The sequence below is a fragment of the Sesamum indicum genome, linkage group LG14 (assembly GCF_000512975.1).
Source record: "Sesamum indicum cultivar Zhongzhi No. 13 linkage group LG14, S_indicum_v1.0, whole genome shotgun sequence".
NCBI classification, from domain to species: domain Eukaryota; kingdom Viridiplantae; phylum Streptophyta; class Magnoliopsida; order Lamiales; family Pedaliaceae; genus Sesamum; species Sesamum indicum.
Window position 1 is genome coordinate 4,116,234 of NC_026158.1, and position 18,892 is coordinate 4,135,125.

General features: G+C 35.8%; 2 protein-coding genes across 3 annotated transcripts; both read right to left on the minus strand.

Moving 5' to 3' along the window:
• On the minus strand, window positions 921–5,151 carry LOC105176943 (probable beta-1,3-galactosyltransferase 13). The gene is made up of 7 exons (XM_011099930.2): window positions 4,487–5,151; window positions 3,789–3,941; window positions 3,631–3,713; window positions 3,414–3,513; window positions 2,544–2,657; window positions 1,325–1,467; window positions 921–1,129 (listed from the first exon to the last, which is right to left on the minus strand). Exons 1-7 carry the CDS (start codon window positions 4,837–4,839, stop codon window positions 1,041–1,043), a joined length of 1,035 nt encoding a protein of 344 aa, XP_011098232.1. The 5' UTR covers window positions 4,840–5,151; the 3' UTR covers window positions 921–1,040.
• LOC105176944 (increased DNA methylation 1) lies at window positions 6,445–18,376 on the minus strand. Of its 2 annotated transcripts, none has more exons than XM_011099931.2 (9): window positions 18,060–18,376; window positions 14,934–17,396; window positions 12,757–12,880; window positions 12,342–12,424; window positions 10,584–10,828; window positions 8,903–8,989; window positions 7,988–8,087; window positions 7,405–7,630; window positions 6,445–7,267 (listed from the first exon to the last, which is right to left on the minus strand). In XM_011099931.2, exons 2-9 carry the CDS (start codon window positions 17,148–17,150, stop codon window positions 6,609–6,611), a joined length of 3,741 nt encoding a protein of 1,246 aa, XP_011098233.1. In that variant the 5' UTR covers window positions 17,151–17,396; window positions 18,060–18,376; the 3' UTR covers window positions 6,445–6,608. The 2 variants fall into 2 exon arrangements, with proteins under 2 accessions (XP_011098233.1, XP_011098234.1); XM_011099932.2 differs by having other exon boundaries at window positions 7,429–7,630; window positions 18,060–18,373.

An 18,892-nucleotide genomic window follows, 5' to 3' on the forward strand; every position in this document is an offset into this window, starting at 1 on the left:
CCCTAGCTGCGATCGCCATTGCCCAGGGGTGAGCAAGGCGGCCGCGCCCTTCTCTGCATTGACGGCAGTGGAGAAGCAACTATTATTTCTTTTTTTTTAATTAATTTAATTAAAAGAATATTATATTGAAAATATTACTATAATTATATATTTATATAAAAAATAATATTTTATTATTAATAAATATTTATATATTATTTTAAGATTTATTATATAATATATAATATTATATATATTAAATTTGAGAGAAGGACAAAAATATCAAAAAAAATTACACTTTTCAAATTAATTTTCGTAGTCAACAGGCGTGTGCTGCTAACCTTGGCCTCAGGGGGTTTTCTGAACTTTGTTTTATATCATAGTGGGTGTAATTGATACATTAATTTTCACAAAGGGTTTTGTGAACATTTCTGAAATCACATAGGGTGTCCTTGGATTTTTCCCGATTCAAGTCCCAGCAAATATATGGATAGTTGTCTCATTTTATGTAGATATTCATCCCGCTTTATGCGAGTTTATTGAATTTGTTTCATTGTTGTTAGTTATATTCATGTATTGATTGAATTTATTAGAAAGTTACATTATATACATATTTATTTTAATAGAATCAATTAGAACATGAAAAAATAAAATAGAAAGATACATTTGCTTAAATGCAGATAGTTGATTTATCGTTACAAGTTAGTTCTTGAATATTCGGAGAAACATAATTTCTTTGAATTAGAAGAGCAGATAAACATTTAAAAACCAAAAAGAAAGGGGAAAAAGGGGGGGAATGAGACATTTGAAGTGTTTGTGAGAGGCTGTAGTATGTTTTAGAAAGAATGAAGTTTTGTTACAAGATTAATTGGTGATTCGAAACCACCTACATTTGTGTATCTTGTAGAAATCCAGACTGTCAAATTTTTTCTTCTCATGAGAGGGTACAAAGAAACAGACCTGTGTGTGCCGTATGCTGCGCTGTTGGTCGATGGAAGAATTCCACGGCCGATGTTTCCGTTTTTCCTCTTTTGGTTGGCAGGAAGCTGGGAGTGTGCTAATCAATCTTCATCGGATGGAAGGGTTGAGCTTTTCGAACAAATGTCTCTGCTGTGAAGCTCCAACATCTTCTTCTCAGGATTGCAGAGTCCTAGAAAGCAGTTGTTGTCGTTCATCGTTAATTTTGATGAATACAAGGTTTGTAACAACGGACAATGTATTTGAATAGTTGTCATCTTCAAACAAATTATTTAACCAGATTCATTGAAATTAGCAACTAGAAGCAATATCTAGGTAGTTGGTCTAAGAAGAGAGATTCTTTTGGCAGACCTGAATGTACACATACCTGAGCACTTGGGAATATCCCAAACAGCGATAGATGAGGGGGTACAGTCTGCTTCACATAGTTGCTTACTGTCCTCGTGATCAACATTCATTGCAAGCATCCATGAACCAATGGTGACATCCTCATTGCTAAACATTCGGAAACTGTAAATGATATATGAATGGGTATGCATACCGCTTAGAATCATGACATACAAAGAATTTGCTAAGAAAATTAGTGAGAAGGTGTTGCCAGAAAGTATTTCAAAGAAACACGAGCCGATCAGATAAATTATCTATCTATGAATCGGTGAGGATGATTCAACTTACATGCAGATTGTGTATAACCTACATAGTTTGATATGTGGCAGAAAGATACATCAAAATATTACCTACTTGGAGGATACGACTTCACCAAGCTCTAAATATAATCATCTACATTTGATATGTATTACTTAGAGTATATAATCTACATAATATTCTAAAATGCATCATATCCTTGACATAAATACCAAACCCACAAAAACGTTTCAACTTAGTGCACTCAGCTGCTGCTTCTGCGGGGTGATTTACACATTGAGGAAGCAAAAGAGAGTCAAGATATGGGGGTTTCTATGTCCGAGTGGGACCTTTCAGACACTTCTTTGTATGCTCTTTACCTAGTTCGGGTAGCAAAGTGGGAGAGCCTATTTATGTTTTCTCTCATTTCCTTTGTCAATATTCTCATAAAGCTTGCTGCTTGGCTATATAGCATCACTGGATTATCTTTTCTGGAAAAGATAGCAGTATCTACTGGATCTTACAGATACCTAATTTGCGAGGTTTGCTAAAAAAGATAGCTAAAGAAATAGCAGCAGTCACAGAATCCTTGTCCAGCTCCTATTTCTGGGATAGATTCATGCTCAAGCAAAAAAGCAAAAGGACTATCTTTGGACACTGCTGATTACTTATCAAGTCCAGACTTAAACTATGTTTTAGTTTGAGAACAAAGGCAACAAGAAGCAGCACCGTTTATCTTTTCCAATATCATTGCCCACAGAAGAAGTACCTAATCTTAATAGTTCCAAGCAAGATATTATTTTCGCTTATAAGCCAGATCCTTTCGTCAAAAGAAAAGTAAGCTCATCAGCTGCAACTGAAAACGATGGTAAAAAAGAAAGAAAGGAAAAACTGAAAATTTAAGGTACATATTCAAAGATAGCAATGGCATTCAAGGAAATGAGATTGGAAAAAGAACTAGCCTGTTATTTCTTAATGCAACCAAGCTTGCAACAACATCTGCAGAAAGAGCATAAATTGGACCATAAGCGTGAAGAAAGTACTCTTTTCCAAGCAAATTTGACAAGGGTTCATACCTGTACAAATCAAAGTGATCCAATCACTGAACTTGATAGTGTGAAAATAGTGATTTTCTTTATCTTTACATAGTTTAATCATACAATCATATATTATTTCCATATTTATTTAAGGACCTGGATTCCATTCTTGAATATTTCATAAATTGTGTGATATCAACATGTTGAGAACTAAAGTTCTTCTTTTGGCTATGGACAGTGGTGGTGGAGTTAGGTACAAAATTAGAAGTTAACAGTTGTAGAGACAGACTTTCATTAGCATACATCAGCCTTACTAAGATTTCCAATTCGAGAGGAAAGATGATTTTGTGCCCAGAGGATGATTCAGAAAATATACAAATATGAAATTTGATAGTTATTTGTAAACTCCCAATATCAGAAATAAAAATTAGTCTTCTCACTTAGTAAATGAAGTTCTTCTGTGAGGTGGCAAAAAGGTTGGTGGATGACATACTAAACCAACCTATTTATAAAATTTGATTAGTTGCTCGGCAGCAATTATATAGGTGCAATATGACATCAGAAATATGTTCAAATTTTACCATTTTTATGCAGCTTTTGTCAATCATTGGCATGCTAAGAATATTGCAAGTGTAATGTTTTGCTTTAAAAAGGAAAGACATAATTATTAATATCAAGAATTAACCAGACAGTATATATAGTATTCAAGAGCTTCAGTATCGAGAAGGTCTAATGACAAACAACTGATAACTACTGATTACATATTAATACCCAGAACAAGATAACGGGACTAACCATTTCAGCTTTGGATCAGTAAACACAGGACCTTTCTTCATGCACCCGAGGTACGTTTGAGAATGAGGACGCTCCTTAGCAAGAAGCAAGGAAAGCCGATCTGCTCATTAACAAATAACAGCTATTAAGAACTTGCCTACAGCAAGTGAGGACATAACAAACACAATTAAGGCATCGGCAAACAACAACATAACGTTAACTTCCCAGGACTCGTCACCTGGTCGTAAATATATGTCATCATCAGCTTTGACATAGAAATCACAATCATAAAGAGCATAGGCAGCTTTGAAGAAAGCTAAGCTGTAAAAAGAGACAAGTCAGAGTAAATCATAAGGAGAGATGCTTAGGATCCATTTATATTAAGTGAGAACTAACGTTTTGTATGGGAGCTTACTGTACTCCTCTTCAATATCTAGAAGCAGGAAATCATCATACTCCGCTACCTCCTTCCTGAGCTCCGACATCTTTGATGCATCTTTGGTTCTACCGATTACAAATCTAAAAACCAAACCGGTGCTCTCTTCTAACCTACCGCACCATTTCAGTGAGTAATAAAGCAAAATTGCACTTTATACATAAAACAAAGTACTTCAACAGAATTTTTAACTTGTGGTACATGTAAACTTAGTTCGGAATTGGTGATTCAACGAAAAAGCTGAGGTACTTGGAGAAACTTTCCACAAAATTGAGACGTGTCTCAGTCACTTCACCAAAATTATAAGCCCAATTTCGCATTAGCATTTAACAATCCTTCTTACAACATCAGATGGCAGCAATAACATTTATTTTGCTTCAATTCAATCATCATACTTTACACCATACGAATAATACAGACAACATATAAATGGGAGAAGCCAATTCAAACACAGAAACCAACCATAATTAAGGCAAAAAAAAAAAAAAAAAAGAACATGAAAATGTGGGAACAAGAAGGCAGCAATTATTCCATTTTGACTCAGAACAGACAAATTGAAGTAGAAAACTTTTCCATAAATCTACACATTAAATGCAGTAGCACAAGACAACAAAACTAAATCAATAAAGTCACAATGAATAAGGGTACTGATGAATACCGTTGAAGCCCCTGGTGATCAGAGGGAAACCAAGTCTGCCGCAAGGCCCGGCGGCGGCCGGCCGAACCAAACCCGGTTTGAATGCCCACAAATCCCATCACTTTATGACGCTTCTGCCCCTCATCTGAGACGCCGCCACCACTGCTCGTACTACCAGTAGAAGACTTGTCCCAGGTCACAGACACTGATAAGGGTTTACCATTTTTACAGTCATACCCGAAGCCCCGCCTTGAAAGCCCGACAAACCCGAAGATGAAGCCCGAAAGCCCGATGAGCGAACAAAGGATCAGAAACGTCGATCTGCGGCTATAGGAAGATGGACGAGCGTAGAACAACTTGGGGGACGACGGCATTTTCCTGCTATGCTTCTCAAGATCAATTAACACAGAAAATGGGGAACTTGCGAAATGGAGATTCTTGATTCAGGTTTTGCTTTTTCTCTTTTTCCCCGATCTGTGAAGCAGCTAATTCATGTTATCTCCGTACGTCAACAGTTGAACTGAGAATTCGAGTCACGGAATTGAGTAACGTTCGTGCAACCAATACGTAATTGTATACACTGTGCACACAATTCAGTGAGTTTTGAGGGAGAGAGCAATGGAACTGTGAAGTTCGGAATGAGGTGACAAATACAGGGAATAGTAGTGAAATTTGGAGACGGATCATCAATCGTCTCTCTACGTTTAAAACTTAGAATATTTATTAATGTAAATAATAAATTAATTTAAATATTTTGATTTATAAAAAATATATTGGTAAAAGAAGATAATACATAAGTTGGAGAGAGAACATAACTACTGTTATTGACCATAAATAGCATATAAATTTGAGAGATTGAAAAAAAAAACACTATCAAGAAGTACTTATGGAAGATCCAAATTAAAAACAATAATTTAATTTGAATTTTAAAAAATGTTTTTTTTATATATAATAATTGTATGTTGTACATTTGATGTATGCATCAAAATATTTTAAAAATAAATAATTAAATATCATGTATCAATTCTTTTTGTTATATGAGTGAATTTTTTATAAAGGAAGGAAAATAATTATAATATTGGAATGTAGTACAGAAAAAAATATTTCAGAAAATGTGAAAGAAAATCTTAGGGTGGGTTAAGTAAATAATTCATTGAGAATTTTTGTTCACATAAATATTTTATAAAATTCTAAAAAGCATATAAATTATAATTTATAATTCAAAAAGACATTTTAGGTAGTTCATTACAAAAAATTGAATGAAATCTAACAAATAAGCTCGTTGTTACACGGACGTTAAATTAGATAGCATTTATAATTTTTCAAACAATAAAAATATATTTGTAGTTATTTGAAATCTCAAGGGAAGTGACTGTAATTTACCCTATTATTTAACAAAGATTCTAATTTGGATCGAGTTTGACCGAATATGCAAATGCAATGCACTTATCGTGTGATTATTCTACCAAAAAAAAAAATCAATCATTTATCATTTAACAAGTATAATACATTTACTCTATAATTAATCTGATTTGACTAAACTTAGGTTTGGCTAAAAAATTTCCATCGTTTAACATAGTTAATTTTACCACATCTAGGTTTGTTTTCAATTTTGATTTATCTATCATCATGTAAAACTCCAAAAAAATATGGACTAAAAGTTGGGTAAGATTTTTTTAAAATTAAGATAAACTACAACATGTTCTTCTGAAATTTGTCATAATTACAAATACCTTCTCATTGTTTGAAAAATTACAAAATATCCCCTTAAAATTATAAATAATACTCGAACAAATACCCCTTATAAAAACCCATTGTAGGGAATTATTTGTTAAGGTATTTGTAATTTCAAGAGAAAAATTGTAATTTTTCAAACAGCAAGAAAGTACTTATAATTATAGCAAACTTTAGGGAAGTCCGTTGTAATTTAACCTTAAAAGTGAAAAAACATAAATATGATAAGTTAGTAAAAGGGCAAGTTAAAATCGCATGAAAAAATTTACTACTCTTCATTTGTCGCATTTCCTCCTGGAGGGAGGGATGTACATAAGTGGTTGAGCAATCAGAGTTGCCTCTTCCCATAACTACTTGTGATGAAGAGGAACTGTACTGAGCTGCAACCCATAACCCACTGAATGCAATTTCACTTTTCATCCTCAGGTTCTAATGCATTTTTCTCTACATGTACACATATTTGCCTCGGCATTTCCGCATGCATCCCATCGGCCTCTGCACCACAAACTACATCAAGTTGGTCACCTGGTGGAACGTAAACCAGTTCCGCAGGCGAAACGTTTGACACTGGATACTGCAAAAAGCCACAATCTGATAATTCATTAAGGAAAACGACTGAGTTTTGCTTATCTATAGATTGCATGTTCTCTGTGTTCTCATAGCTTGTCTCTCTGACAAGATTTGCTTCTTCGACAAATGAGTTGTTATAATCTGATAGTAGTCGACATTCCTCTTCATCCAGTTTGGATGGCTGATTTGTCAAGATGTCGGAGTCTTTCTCCTTGTTAGATCCCACATTTGCTGGTTCACCATGTGTGTTTGGTGTTATGGTACTGGTTTCTTTGATAGAGGGATTAGAGTTGGGTGGTGGTGGATCTTGTTCATCAAGTGAGAGCTTAGGGGGATGATTTTGCGGAATCCCAATGATATTTCCTTCACAGCAATATTGTGGGTTCGTCAGGTAACCATCATGTATTCCTTCCTCGACATTGTTTTCTTGTACACGCAAGTAATCATCAGAAAGTTGTGCATGTTCTGTGGTTGGACCTCTTTCATAAGCTCCCATTTCTGTGGAATCCAAAGTCAAAATACCAAATGATTCTAATTCAACAAATGGATATTCTTTTTCTTTTCTTTGGTGGGGGGGGGGATGTGATTTCTCGAGAAGTCAAATGGCCAAACATGGCAGCAGCTAAAATGCTCACCAAAATCAACAGAGAAAAGCTCACCACTTATTTCCTGCACGGTATGGTTTTCATACAATGGCTTCTTCAGCCATACTGCTCCAGGAAACACCATTAGGTTAATTTTACTAAGGCTTCGCTTCTCATCCTCTTCCAAGGGTTGGAAGCCAAACCCATCTGTCCATGTCTCCACTAAAGTGGGAATTGCTGATATAACGAGTTTCTCAACTTTCAAAGATTTTAGCATCTAAATCCACAATTGACAAGAATTAGTCAGCTAGTAGCAGTTGGGTCAAGAAATCAAAATCTAGAAAAATAAATGTTTTAGCATTTGAAATACATTCAAGGTCACCAAGTTTTAGTGTATAGAAAAAATTGGATTCTTTGCCCACGCACAGACACAAGCACAAGCAAATGCACACACAGACATGTCTATGGAGAATACTGTCATCGATTTGGAAAGTTCCTGTAACGGTTCGTTAACACATGCCGGATTACAAAAAACTATATCATGAGTAAGATGTCAGCAGTTGAAAAACTTGATTGATATCTTAATTTTTGTCTTGAAATACTAAGGACATATTATTATATACGGTTAAGTTACCTCTTCGATAGAATTGATAAGGCGGCGGCACATTCCCTGGCGACGGTTCTTGCTGCAAGTTGCAACTAGAGGCAACTCTGCAACTGTGACCCCATGGATTCTACATCAAGATAAAAAACCTTCTATTACAATAGGAATTGCCTGCATAGTCGCAGCAAAAAAACTAGAGTGCGCACATAACTAGGCAAGTGTAAAAGAAGACAGTTCTGAAGTACTATTTACAGGGTTGGCTCAGAGCATAATATTCATGGAAAACAAATACATGTCGAACTGATATTACATTTTAGAAGAGAAGAAAAATTGTCTATATTATTCTCCTCAAGGAAGACAAAATTCAATACAACGGAGGCGCCCTGACGATCAGAATTTCTCAAAAAGATCATCGTGCCTTGAAAGTCCAGTCCAGCGTTGCTTTCTCTACTGACATCCCGTATTGGAGATTCATGAATATAATGGTAATTAACACAGAAGTATGAGGTGCTTGCAACTTTTACTTGAAGTTAGCATCAGCAAATGTAATAAGAGGAGTTCATGGAGAGAAGGCAGCCAAAATGACAATAGCATATGGTCTTCAACCCTAAGAACTGGATTAGATGGTAGCACTTGTGTAAGCGTATCTAACCTTAGCAGCTGATTGACCATGTAAGTCAACACTGCTCTAGCTTCAGGGGAGGTTAAAGGGTTACAGGAATAGATTATCATTTCTGGAGGAATCCAAACAGAATGGGAAAAAAAAAAGAACATGAATACAGATGTTTTTGCCCATATAAATAATCATTCTTTCAGTTAAACAATTTGAAATCCTTCACAATGAATGAAGCGGCACCAACAACTATGTGATGTCAGATGGACACATGTCTGGAATTAAACTTTCAGGTAAAATAATGCCACAATTGAAGGATTGAGAGGTTTTACCTGATGGATGCTACAGACAGGACAACATCATCTTTCTCCAAAATCACAGTATAAAAGCCATTATAGTTCAGACGTGCAAATTGTGATCTGAAAGAAGGGGTCATAGTTTTCAGTTCAAAACTCCATTACTATTGTAAGTTCTGATGCACAAAATATTTTCTACAATGATTAGTCTCTTTAACAAATGAAAGAAAGGCAACAACACAGCAGAGTATCACAGACATAGCTCACTAGTTAAAAACCTACAGGTTTCTAACAGAACAAAAACCACAATTATGAAGGCATGTTGTACTGTATGCACAGATTAGGAGGTAGACCAAATAATGGCAGACCAATAGCTACATAACAAACGTAATAAAAATCATAAGCTATTTTCAACTCTTTAGCTCACATGTAACATAGTGAGCTTGCCCAAATGCCATTTATCTGCCCAGCACAAAGCAAAATTTCAATGGAAGACATTGCAGCATTGAAGCTGTAGAATCATTGATTCCTACTCCATTCACTGGCTGTCACTGGGTACTAATTCCATTACAAATTACAAGGCCCGCATATATTTGAGCAGTGGAATTGAGACAGGTAGGTGATTATAGAAAGACCCAATCAATTGATAGGATTTAGAGAAAAATGTTCACATCATGTGTAAGTTTGCTCATGCAAAAAAGCCAATGAGTCGGTGCGAATACAAGATATCAAAACTATGACGCATGGATAAGGGGAAAAAGATATGATAAGATACAGCATGGGATGTGTTAACTCTAAGAAATTATAGGACATGATTTGGGTTGAACACAACTATATATACGTGTGTGTATTATTAATATACATATTTATAATATATAACACAAAGTGACAAATATAATATTAGACCACCAATATCCTCGATTCAAGATTATTAATTACACTACTTTAGCTTTGCTTTTTTATAGCAAGACGTTATAATTTCTCAAATATAGTTAAAAAGTCAAAAATCGATTTATGCAACTAATATCAATAACACATATATATATATATACCTCATTTTATTAATTGCTTCAATTCATATTTTAACTGAAAATAAACAAATGAACTTTTTGCGGGGAAAAAAAAGAAGAAAAAAGGTCCAAAAAAGTTGAATAATTATTGATTTTCACTTCAACTCCAAAGTTTTTTGCATAATATGAAAAAGTACACCCTTGTATCCAAAACATATGCAGTACTCCTGATTCTTTGCTTCTACATCTTTTGGATACCCCAAAAATTTATTAGATACCCATCCATCCCACATCCTAGCTGTATCATTATCTAGGAACTATCTGATATTGCAGGGGACAATTTTAGGAGCATGCTTGCATCATATCCAATCATCAAAATATCTGAAGATCGCGATTTCATTGTTTTCTTCTTGTTTGGAAGGGAACTGAATACTAAGAACTAACATAAAAAATTTGACCAAAGCAAAAAGAAGAATCAACATATTCTTTTTTAGGCTCATTAATACTCCGTAGCTTTAACGCCCAGAGAAGAACCAGTCAACACAATTAGTCAAGGTTTCACAAATTTAGAATTTCAGTCAGATCGATGTCTTATAGATCCATATTAAGAAGTATGAATAGCCTAGGCAGGTGCATATAGTGGGAGAAAAGCAAACCAGGCTTTACATGATTGCAGAAGACAAGTTCATGCCCATTATAGTACTTACCCCCAGTTGTATATTACTTGAGGTATCATGTCTATGCCAGTTTTTATATCAACCATTGGAAGAAAACATTCCTCCATTATCGTGATCGCAACAGCTAATTTTGAGTTGCATTCTGCCCTCAAAGCAACAACACGAGGAGCAGAATGAACCTTCTGATCACCAGGAATGCACTGCAGAAGAGTCCAAGAGAAGCCATCTGAGAGAAGATTTTTCAATCCGATGCGAGACTGTAAACCTGCGTAAACCTGCATCGAGTGGCAAAAAATTACACAACACATTTCCCATGCATAAACTCTGAAGCAAAGTGGAGGGATAATTCTTTCTTCATAATGGAACTCCAAGCAAGATGCAGCCACAGAAATCAAGTTGACAACATATTCCTAAATTTACTATGGATGCAATTTTTTTTCACATAATAAAGTTTCTTAATTTGTAATTGTGATCACTTTAGACAAATACAGATTGGCTATTTTGACAACCACACAGAGCACGTATACAATGCACCCAAATCACATTTTATCTGCTGAATATCTAATGCAGCATTGCCACTGAGAATACAACCAATTTTTAACCTGAAAACAGAAGTTACAAAACGGTACATCTCTTACATCTATTCCTCATCAAAGAGAACCAAAAAACTACTAAACATGCAAAAATGTAAAAGAATATCTCGAACTTGCAGATGGTGCAGTACTGAAGAGATGTTGAAATAATCCACATCTTGGTTGGATATGAGCTGTGAGAACTACTGAACCAATTTAGCAAGAAAGCCCTGATCCTTTCTTCCCCTTTCTGGATTGGGTTTGGATTTGCCAACTTCTTTTGTGTGATATATAGTAACATATGAGCAATTTGATGAGGTGAAGCGGGAAATCTAAAACATAAAGCTGAATTAACAAAACGATTGGGATAAATTTCTGGAGAATTGGAGGGTTACAGTATTGTTTTTCCTTTCCCCGACCTAGGTTTACAAGCATTGAGCAATTATTGGACTGGTATTTAACAGGCGATAACTTATTTTAGCAACTAAAATAATTAATCATAAGGGTCAGGGCAAGATCACCTCTTTTAGTTCCAGATTTTCTAAGGGTGCTGTGTTTTCTACAATTGAAATGTACAATATAGGGGATTTTAAACTTTAGCTAGTTCCAAATGCATAGATAGATTACCAGGGCATATGAAAACAAACTCAGAATTATTGATAATGCAATTATATTGCGGACAAACTTTAACGCTTTGAAGATGGATAAAAGCACCAGCATAGAGGATAAAATTACACCAAAAATAATGTGCCAAGCATGAATTGACTGGTGTACAAAGTGACAGCACCCACTCTCAAAGAAAATATTGTAATCAGTAACATGATAAAGGTTGATTGTTGCAATCCTAGAGGCTCAGAGCTACCACAGAAGTATTAGCTGTGAGCTGTGACGCCACTTGATGGATCTGCTGACAATGCAATTGATTTTTGGATTTCATTAGTCCAAATTAACATGTATACATAACTTATGATGCTACTGTTCCTCTAAACAGTCAAAGAAATCAAGAATGGCCCACTCAGTCTTAGAATAGAGAAGAAAAAGGAAAAGGAAAAGCTACAAAGAAGCTATCTGTAACTTTTACAGGTAAGCTGAGTTGCTTTCGTGTTTTATGTTTGCTGCTCTTACATTGAGAAGCCAAAGAGTCAATTCACATTTGCAGTACATAATAGGTCTGGGCTTAAAATCAAACTATGATTAGAGGAAGCAAAATGTTTACCTTGTGACAGCTATCTTCACAAAACCAGGTATCGGAGGCGAACCAAACTTTCATACCCTTCTGGTGCATGCATGTTTCATGATCTGCTTGGAGGCAATAAGCAATTAGGTTCTCTGGATTAACAAGAAAACAAATAGAAAGAACCCCCAAAATTGAGGATTTATGCGCACATGCAAGAAGAGAATGAGAACACCAAACAAAAAGTGTGATAAGTAGTGTATTAAACACAATTTATTAAAGCAAATATTTTTCATAAATGTAGAAGGTAAACCAAATTTCTGTGATCAAAACCTACTGTCATCAAACTTCCTACATTTTAGTTGCAGAATAAGGAATAATCAGGGAGTTAAATTGATTAAGCTATGTAGGGTAATCCATAAAAAAAGAGTCATCCTAAAATTCAGAGGAAATTTACATTTATGCTCGCACTGAGAGCATTTCAGAGCCCCATGCAATTGTGAAGTTTCTTTATCATTGACTGCATCCCCGCAAATTTGGCAACGGCATTGTGGACAATACCAGTTTCCTTCAGGCAGTTCCTGAAGAAAAGCAAAACAATAAGTTATGTTTAAACCCATCTCCAACTATTTTGCACAAAAAAACCAGGAGAAGGTTAAGTGTCCTCTCTGTGGGGCAATTTCTAATTATAAAACCTAAAGCACAGTAAAAACTCTCAAGAGTGGCTACTTATAATGTGAAACAAAACCAGGAGAACAATAAGTGTCCCTTATCTGGTGCAATATCTAATTGTAAACCTAGAGGCCAGTAGAAACTCTCAAGAAATATTTGCTGCTTATAGTTTGAAGGACATATAAACAATTTAGTGCTGAGGCATGTCAGATTCCTTATATTACTTCTATTCTAAAGAAGGCAAACATTGAGACTCACCTGGAAGATCCAACTTTACCACAAATATCAGGGAACTAACTTTGTGATGTAAAATAGCATCCATGAACCCTTAAACCAAAAGATGGATCACTTACCTAGATCAGGGTTAAAACGGGCAAATGTGCCCAATACCTCAATGTTGGACCAATATGCAGAAGATGGAAATCCTTTGAAATCCATTTTCCTGAATCAGAATCTTTCATATCAAGTAGTGTGGATTTCATGATCCAAAACAGTGTAGATTTCATGAGTGTTTGAAGGATGGTTTTGGTTGGGACAAAAGAACTGTCTGGTGTCAAAGGAAGAGCTTCACACTTAGAAAATACAGAGCAGTTGGCTTAATAACGCACTCCATTTCAATGAGCTCTTCAAAAGTATACTACTATAAGCTTCAATTCAGAAAAATAACAAATAAAGCAGGTACAAACGCCATTCCAAAAATGATGCTCCTAACTAAAATTTCATCTCAGAATGCGTGGGCTAAATATATTAATATTTGCCATTCTTAGAATTAGAATGATCAAGAAACTAGAGAGTCACTCCAGAATCAGTGAACATCTTTATATCAAGAAACTTCCTGTAAAGAAACACTTCTATTACAGAACTGCTAATGGAGCTTCCAAAACATGAGGAGAATTCAAAGTTTTAGAGCTGCACAAATTACAAGCATCACCAAATTGACAACTTAACATTTTACATTCTTGTCGTTTTCTTCTGGAGAAGGGAGGAAAATCCTGTTGATATTACACTTCTCATTTCCTTTTCAATCAGAATGTTAAGGATGCAAGAGAAAAAACAAAGCAAGAGACACAAATAACTAACAGATATCACATATGAAGAAAAGGAAGTGCAACGTGTAAAAATTTGTCAAATGTTCAACATAGCGCGTGATAGAAATTATAATTCAAGAAAAGGAAAAAGTATAAAAGAGGGGGAAGTCAATACAATTTCCCCGTTGAGTAAATAAAACTTTCTAGATAATATGAGAACCAATAAATATTCCACTGCCTCTTGGGTTAGATTAAGTAACTAGTAAGAGGTCTCACAGTCTTTGCATCAACAAGTGAAGGAGAAATCAAATGCAAATCACCTCAACACGTCTCTCAGCAATGTCATGTTTTCAGATGAACCCCTCCCTCCAACTCAACTTTTATTCACACCAACCAGCATAAAAAAAACAACAGGTTAGACCAGGTTGCTTCCTCAACTATTTAATATCCTTGCGATCCTGTGGTCAGTCCACTATACTTTGCCCTGAATGTCAATTATGTAATTGTAGCATGGTCGCACATCAATGACATACAACCAAGTCTAAGGGAAAAACAGATTGGCCGTATTTATGACCAAATTAAAAAATGACTTAAGGGACAGTAGCCAACAAAAGAATAAAGGACATTCGGTCCTTCACGACTCGTGCTTGCCAGGAAACTAAAATTCCATGACTAGTCTAGGCCCAAGTAGACAATGTAACTAGAGTCAAACTTAATTAACGTATAGCGCAACCACAATGCGATGTATATTCATCTGAGTTCCAGGAAAAATTAATTGCAACTTTATACTCCTCAGTTCTGAAAGAAATATTATCACATTTTTAACTAATTGAAAGTAACATAAACATAAATAAAAACGTAGGATGCCAACAAAAACAGAAATAATGGGGAAGAAAACTGTTATATTAAGTCACTGATGAAAGCATAGCCGAACCTGTTCAAACAAGCATGTCTGATGAAATGCAGATGGACAGTTATCACAACATATCAATTCACCAACATCACCACAGCGTCCACAACTGTCATCATTTTGATCAATCTCATCAACTTGATCAGTTTGAGGGACTACTTTTCTTGCCTTGTATTCAGCTGACCATGCCTCAAGCTGGCATAAGGTGAATGGCTTACCAGACTCCATGAAAAGATTCACGCAAGGACGATTTGACCTGAAACCAGCATGATTCTTGAACTCAGAGATGGAAAGCACCTTGTTGCAGCACTTGCATAATATTCCATCCCTGGTAACTAAACCATCTTTTATCACAGCATCATCTTTTAGATTCCGGTACTGTATTACTTCATTTACAGAGACAACACCAGAGTGAATTAACCATGATAACACTGTTCTTGATCCAAAGGCAGACCACTTTCCTTCCATGATATGCTTTGCACCCTTCTTAAGGCTCCTTGGAAGCAACCTGCAGCTGCCTTTGGGATTCTTGCGTTTCCTCAGAGGTTTGGACTTGCGGGTAGACCATTTCTTGGTGGTTTTGCATGTTTTCGTCTTTATAATGGCAGAAATTAAGAGATCATCATCATTAAGGCCACATGACTTTGACTTCTTAGATCCACATCTAGCACTACTTATTTCACCTCTAAGGCAATTGGCTGTTTCACCAAAATGATTTCCAGCCAATCTCATTTCAGATATCTTTCGAGATTTTTTATGAGCCTTCCTAGTATAGCTAAAAAAACCACTTCCCTCATTTTTATCTCGGTCAAAACTTTGGGAACTTGTACTGCAATCTTGGTGGGGGAAAGCAGTCTCAACTCCTCCAAGCAACTGAGGTGCTCCAGAACTGATCGGAACATCAAACAGACGAACATCAATCTGATTAGTGCCACCATATTCCCAATCTTGCACAGAACTTGAATTAAGAAGGCTTCTTTCTGAGCTGGAGATTTTCTGATATTTCGCAGCAGACCCGGCATCTGATGGAAACACTGAACTTTTCTTTGCTTTTACTGCAATTCCTTCTTTCAGTAAGCGAATTGTCTTTTCAATGAAAACTACATTTGCAAAAGGATCCAGGAGGCACCACAAATGAGACATAGCAGAAGTAGAGTCTAAAAGATCCAGTTTATCTTCAATCTCTTTAATTGTACGAGATAAGTCAGTCCACAACTCAGTCATGTCAGCCCACTGCATACAGTCACTTGTCTGCACAAAGTAAGAGGCATCAGTCAACAAACTTTCACCACACATACACCAAGCCCTATGAAATTCACGAATTGGTCTTCCTCCTGGGGACTTATAAACATATTCCCCAATCCCATTATATTTACTGTTTCTTTTACGCCTTCCAATCACCCATCCAGCTGCTCGAAGTAAGCGATTGATGTGATACCGAAGAAGAGGGCGAGGATCATTTTTTATATCCTTTGGCATTGCTAGTTCATCTTCGTCCAGTTTCAGAAAGCAGGAATCCTTCCATTTAGGCTTAGCTGGTCGATGAGTTCCCAACTTGTTTGCAACAGAGACAGGTGGATCAATAACCATAAGCTTGCTTGCATAGCTCTCTTGAGAAACAGGAGAAGTAACAGCTTTATTTCCTACTTCCTTCTGGTCATTTTGATCTAAGCTAGATACTTTATTCTTAGAGCTATCCCTACCAATTTCACATACTTTGTCCAGAGAGACAAGTGGCTTTAGCTGATAGCTACTAGACGTAACGCCTTGGCCCGATGATTCAACTACACGATATGTTAAAAGGTGACAAGCAGAATCAGAATTTTCTTCACACATTCCAGAAATAACTCCTGATGGAGTTGACCCAATAAAGGCATCCCCTAAATCAGGTCTCGCAGATGGTATATCTCCAACTGATAATTTCACCTCATGGATGTTTTTCAATGATGATGTGCGGTCTATTTCTAATGGGTGCTTTACCGCAACATCCTCTTTTGCATAATCATCTTCACTTGTTAATGATGACTTGCCACTGTTTGAGCAAAGAGACATGTCTGTTTGCTTAATATAGTCACAATCCACAATAGTAGCTTTGGGAACAATACATCCTTTCTTTCTACTACCCTCACTTCCGAAGAAAATCTCGGCAAAAATTCTTTGCTCATCCAGAGATCCCTCGAAACCATCATCATGCAAATCCTCAAATTCTCTGGTAAATAGCATTGGCGGGGGCTCAACCATTATATCGTCTCTCAATTTTACCTTCAAGAGGTAAATGCTTGGGATAACGAACTGCTACTTTTCAGCAAACCAATTTTACATCTTCACCTTGCCAGATAAATGTTAAGTTTTTTTTTTTCTATGTCGAACACAATTCTAATAACCCCACTGAAAAAGTTTCCTTCGCTACACCACTGGGTGAACAGCATCCAGATTAAGACCTCTTTAAACTAAGGACATACTCCAATCTTATTAATAGATCATCACCTATAGTAAAATGCAAGAAGAAAACTTCAGGGACAACAAATATGAGAATGTTTTTCATAATTTCTAAGAAATAAGGACATGCAAAAAGTCAACAGCATTACAGCAAACTCCTGGTATAGAACAGGATTATTTACAACTTATGAAGTGGAATATTTCGCTCGAAAAAGGCCAAATGAGAGGCAAAAAAATTTGAAGAAGAAATAAACAGATGACATGCAGCAGCCTTTACTTGCGACCGCACAAGCTCAAGAAGCATAAACCAAGATATAGCAATCCAATTTCAAGAGGGCAATGTAAAATGAGATAACATACACTCTGGAACTTCTCAAGCTAAACTGATTTCCTTCTACATAGAGTTAATGCTTTTGCATACATCAGCAAATTATGCATTCAATAAACATAAAAAAAAGGAAAAAAAATGAAACAGAAACCCATCTAATATACCAAAACCCATTCCTCATTACACACAAGAAAACCCCAAAACTCAGTAAACCCCACCTCACAATCTCCCACATTTCCAAATCAAAACCCAGAAACGAAACAAGAAAAACAAAAAAGTGGATCTCCAGACCAAAACCCCAGCTCAAAGAACCAGGCTCACGGAAGAAACACGGAAAACAGAACAAGACAGCCACACCAGCTCAAAGAAACCATAAATTTCACCTCTACATTTGCATCTGCGGAAATTAAAATTAGGGTTCATCCGAATCTCAACCAGAGTCAAGAGAATGCGATAATCCACAGAAACCCGCAGAGAAGAAAAACGGGCCCAGCTTCGTGACCTCCCACACACTTTCACACACGCAACGTGTGTGAGGGGAGAACAATCAGGATTAGAAAGAAGCAAAAAGGGGTTTGGGATGGCCGAAATAGTGCTCCAAATCACCACAACAGTTGTCAAGCATCAACCAAACCGAGCTGCCTCACTCACTCTAACCTCTTTTGTCTTTTTTCTTTCTATTAATAACTAATAACAAAAACAAAAAAAGTAGTATGATTTCAAGTGTTCTTTCACTCCCTCCCTTTGCTTCTTTCCTTAAATTTCCATGTAATATTTTCATCCCAATAATGAAACCCCATCTTCTTTTATGATTTTACTATTTTTATTGCTTCCACCACTATGTGTTAAAACATTATCTTATTTAAAAGTTTAAAAAAAATTATTTTTTTTAAAAAAATATTTTATATTTAATATTTTAACATGATCCGTAAAAATTTTATTTTTTCTTTTATAAATTAGTCAGTACCCTGTGCTAAAGTACGAGAAAACTGTATTACAAAAAAGACGAGTAAATAAAAGGTTAAATTTCAAGAAGCTTTTTTGAGATTTCATATAATTACAAATATATTTGAAAAATTACTAATACGCCTCTAATTTTAACTGTCTTCTAACAACTAGTCTAATCTATTAGTCTCTGTTATACTTTATTTATTTTATATGGTGAACTAATCAAATATCATTGCAGACTATCAATTATAATTTTATTTATTTTTAA

Coding starts and splice junctions, on each gene's coding strand:
- LOC105176944 (XM_011099931.2), bottom strand. CDS start 17,150: ATGGTTGAGCCCCCGCCAATGCTATTTACCAGAGAATTTGAGGATTTG. Junction 12,881..14,933: donor AGACATGCTTGTTTGAACAG/GTTCGGCTATGC, acceptor GCTTTTCTTCAG/GAACTGCCTGAAGGAAACTG. Junction 10,829..12,341: donor GTGAAGATAGCTGTCACAAG/GTAAACATTTTG, acceptor CACTCGATGCAG/GTTTACGCAGGTTTACAGTC.
- LOC105176943 (XM_011099930.2), bottom strand. CDS start 4,839: ATGCCGTCGTCCCCCAAGTTGTTCTACGCTCGTCCATCTTCCTATAGC. Junction 3,942..4,486: donor GATCACCAGGGGCTTCAACG/GTATTCATCAGT, acceptor ATGGTGCGGTAG/GTTAGAAGAGAGCACCGGTT. Junction 1,130..1,324: donor GGATATTCCCAAGTGCTCAG/GTATGTGTACAT, acceptor ACTGCTTTCTAG/GACTCTGCAATCCTGAGAAG.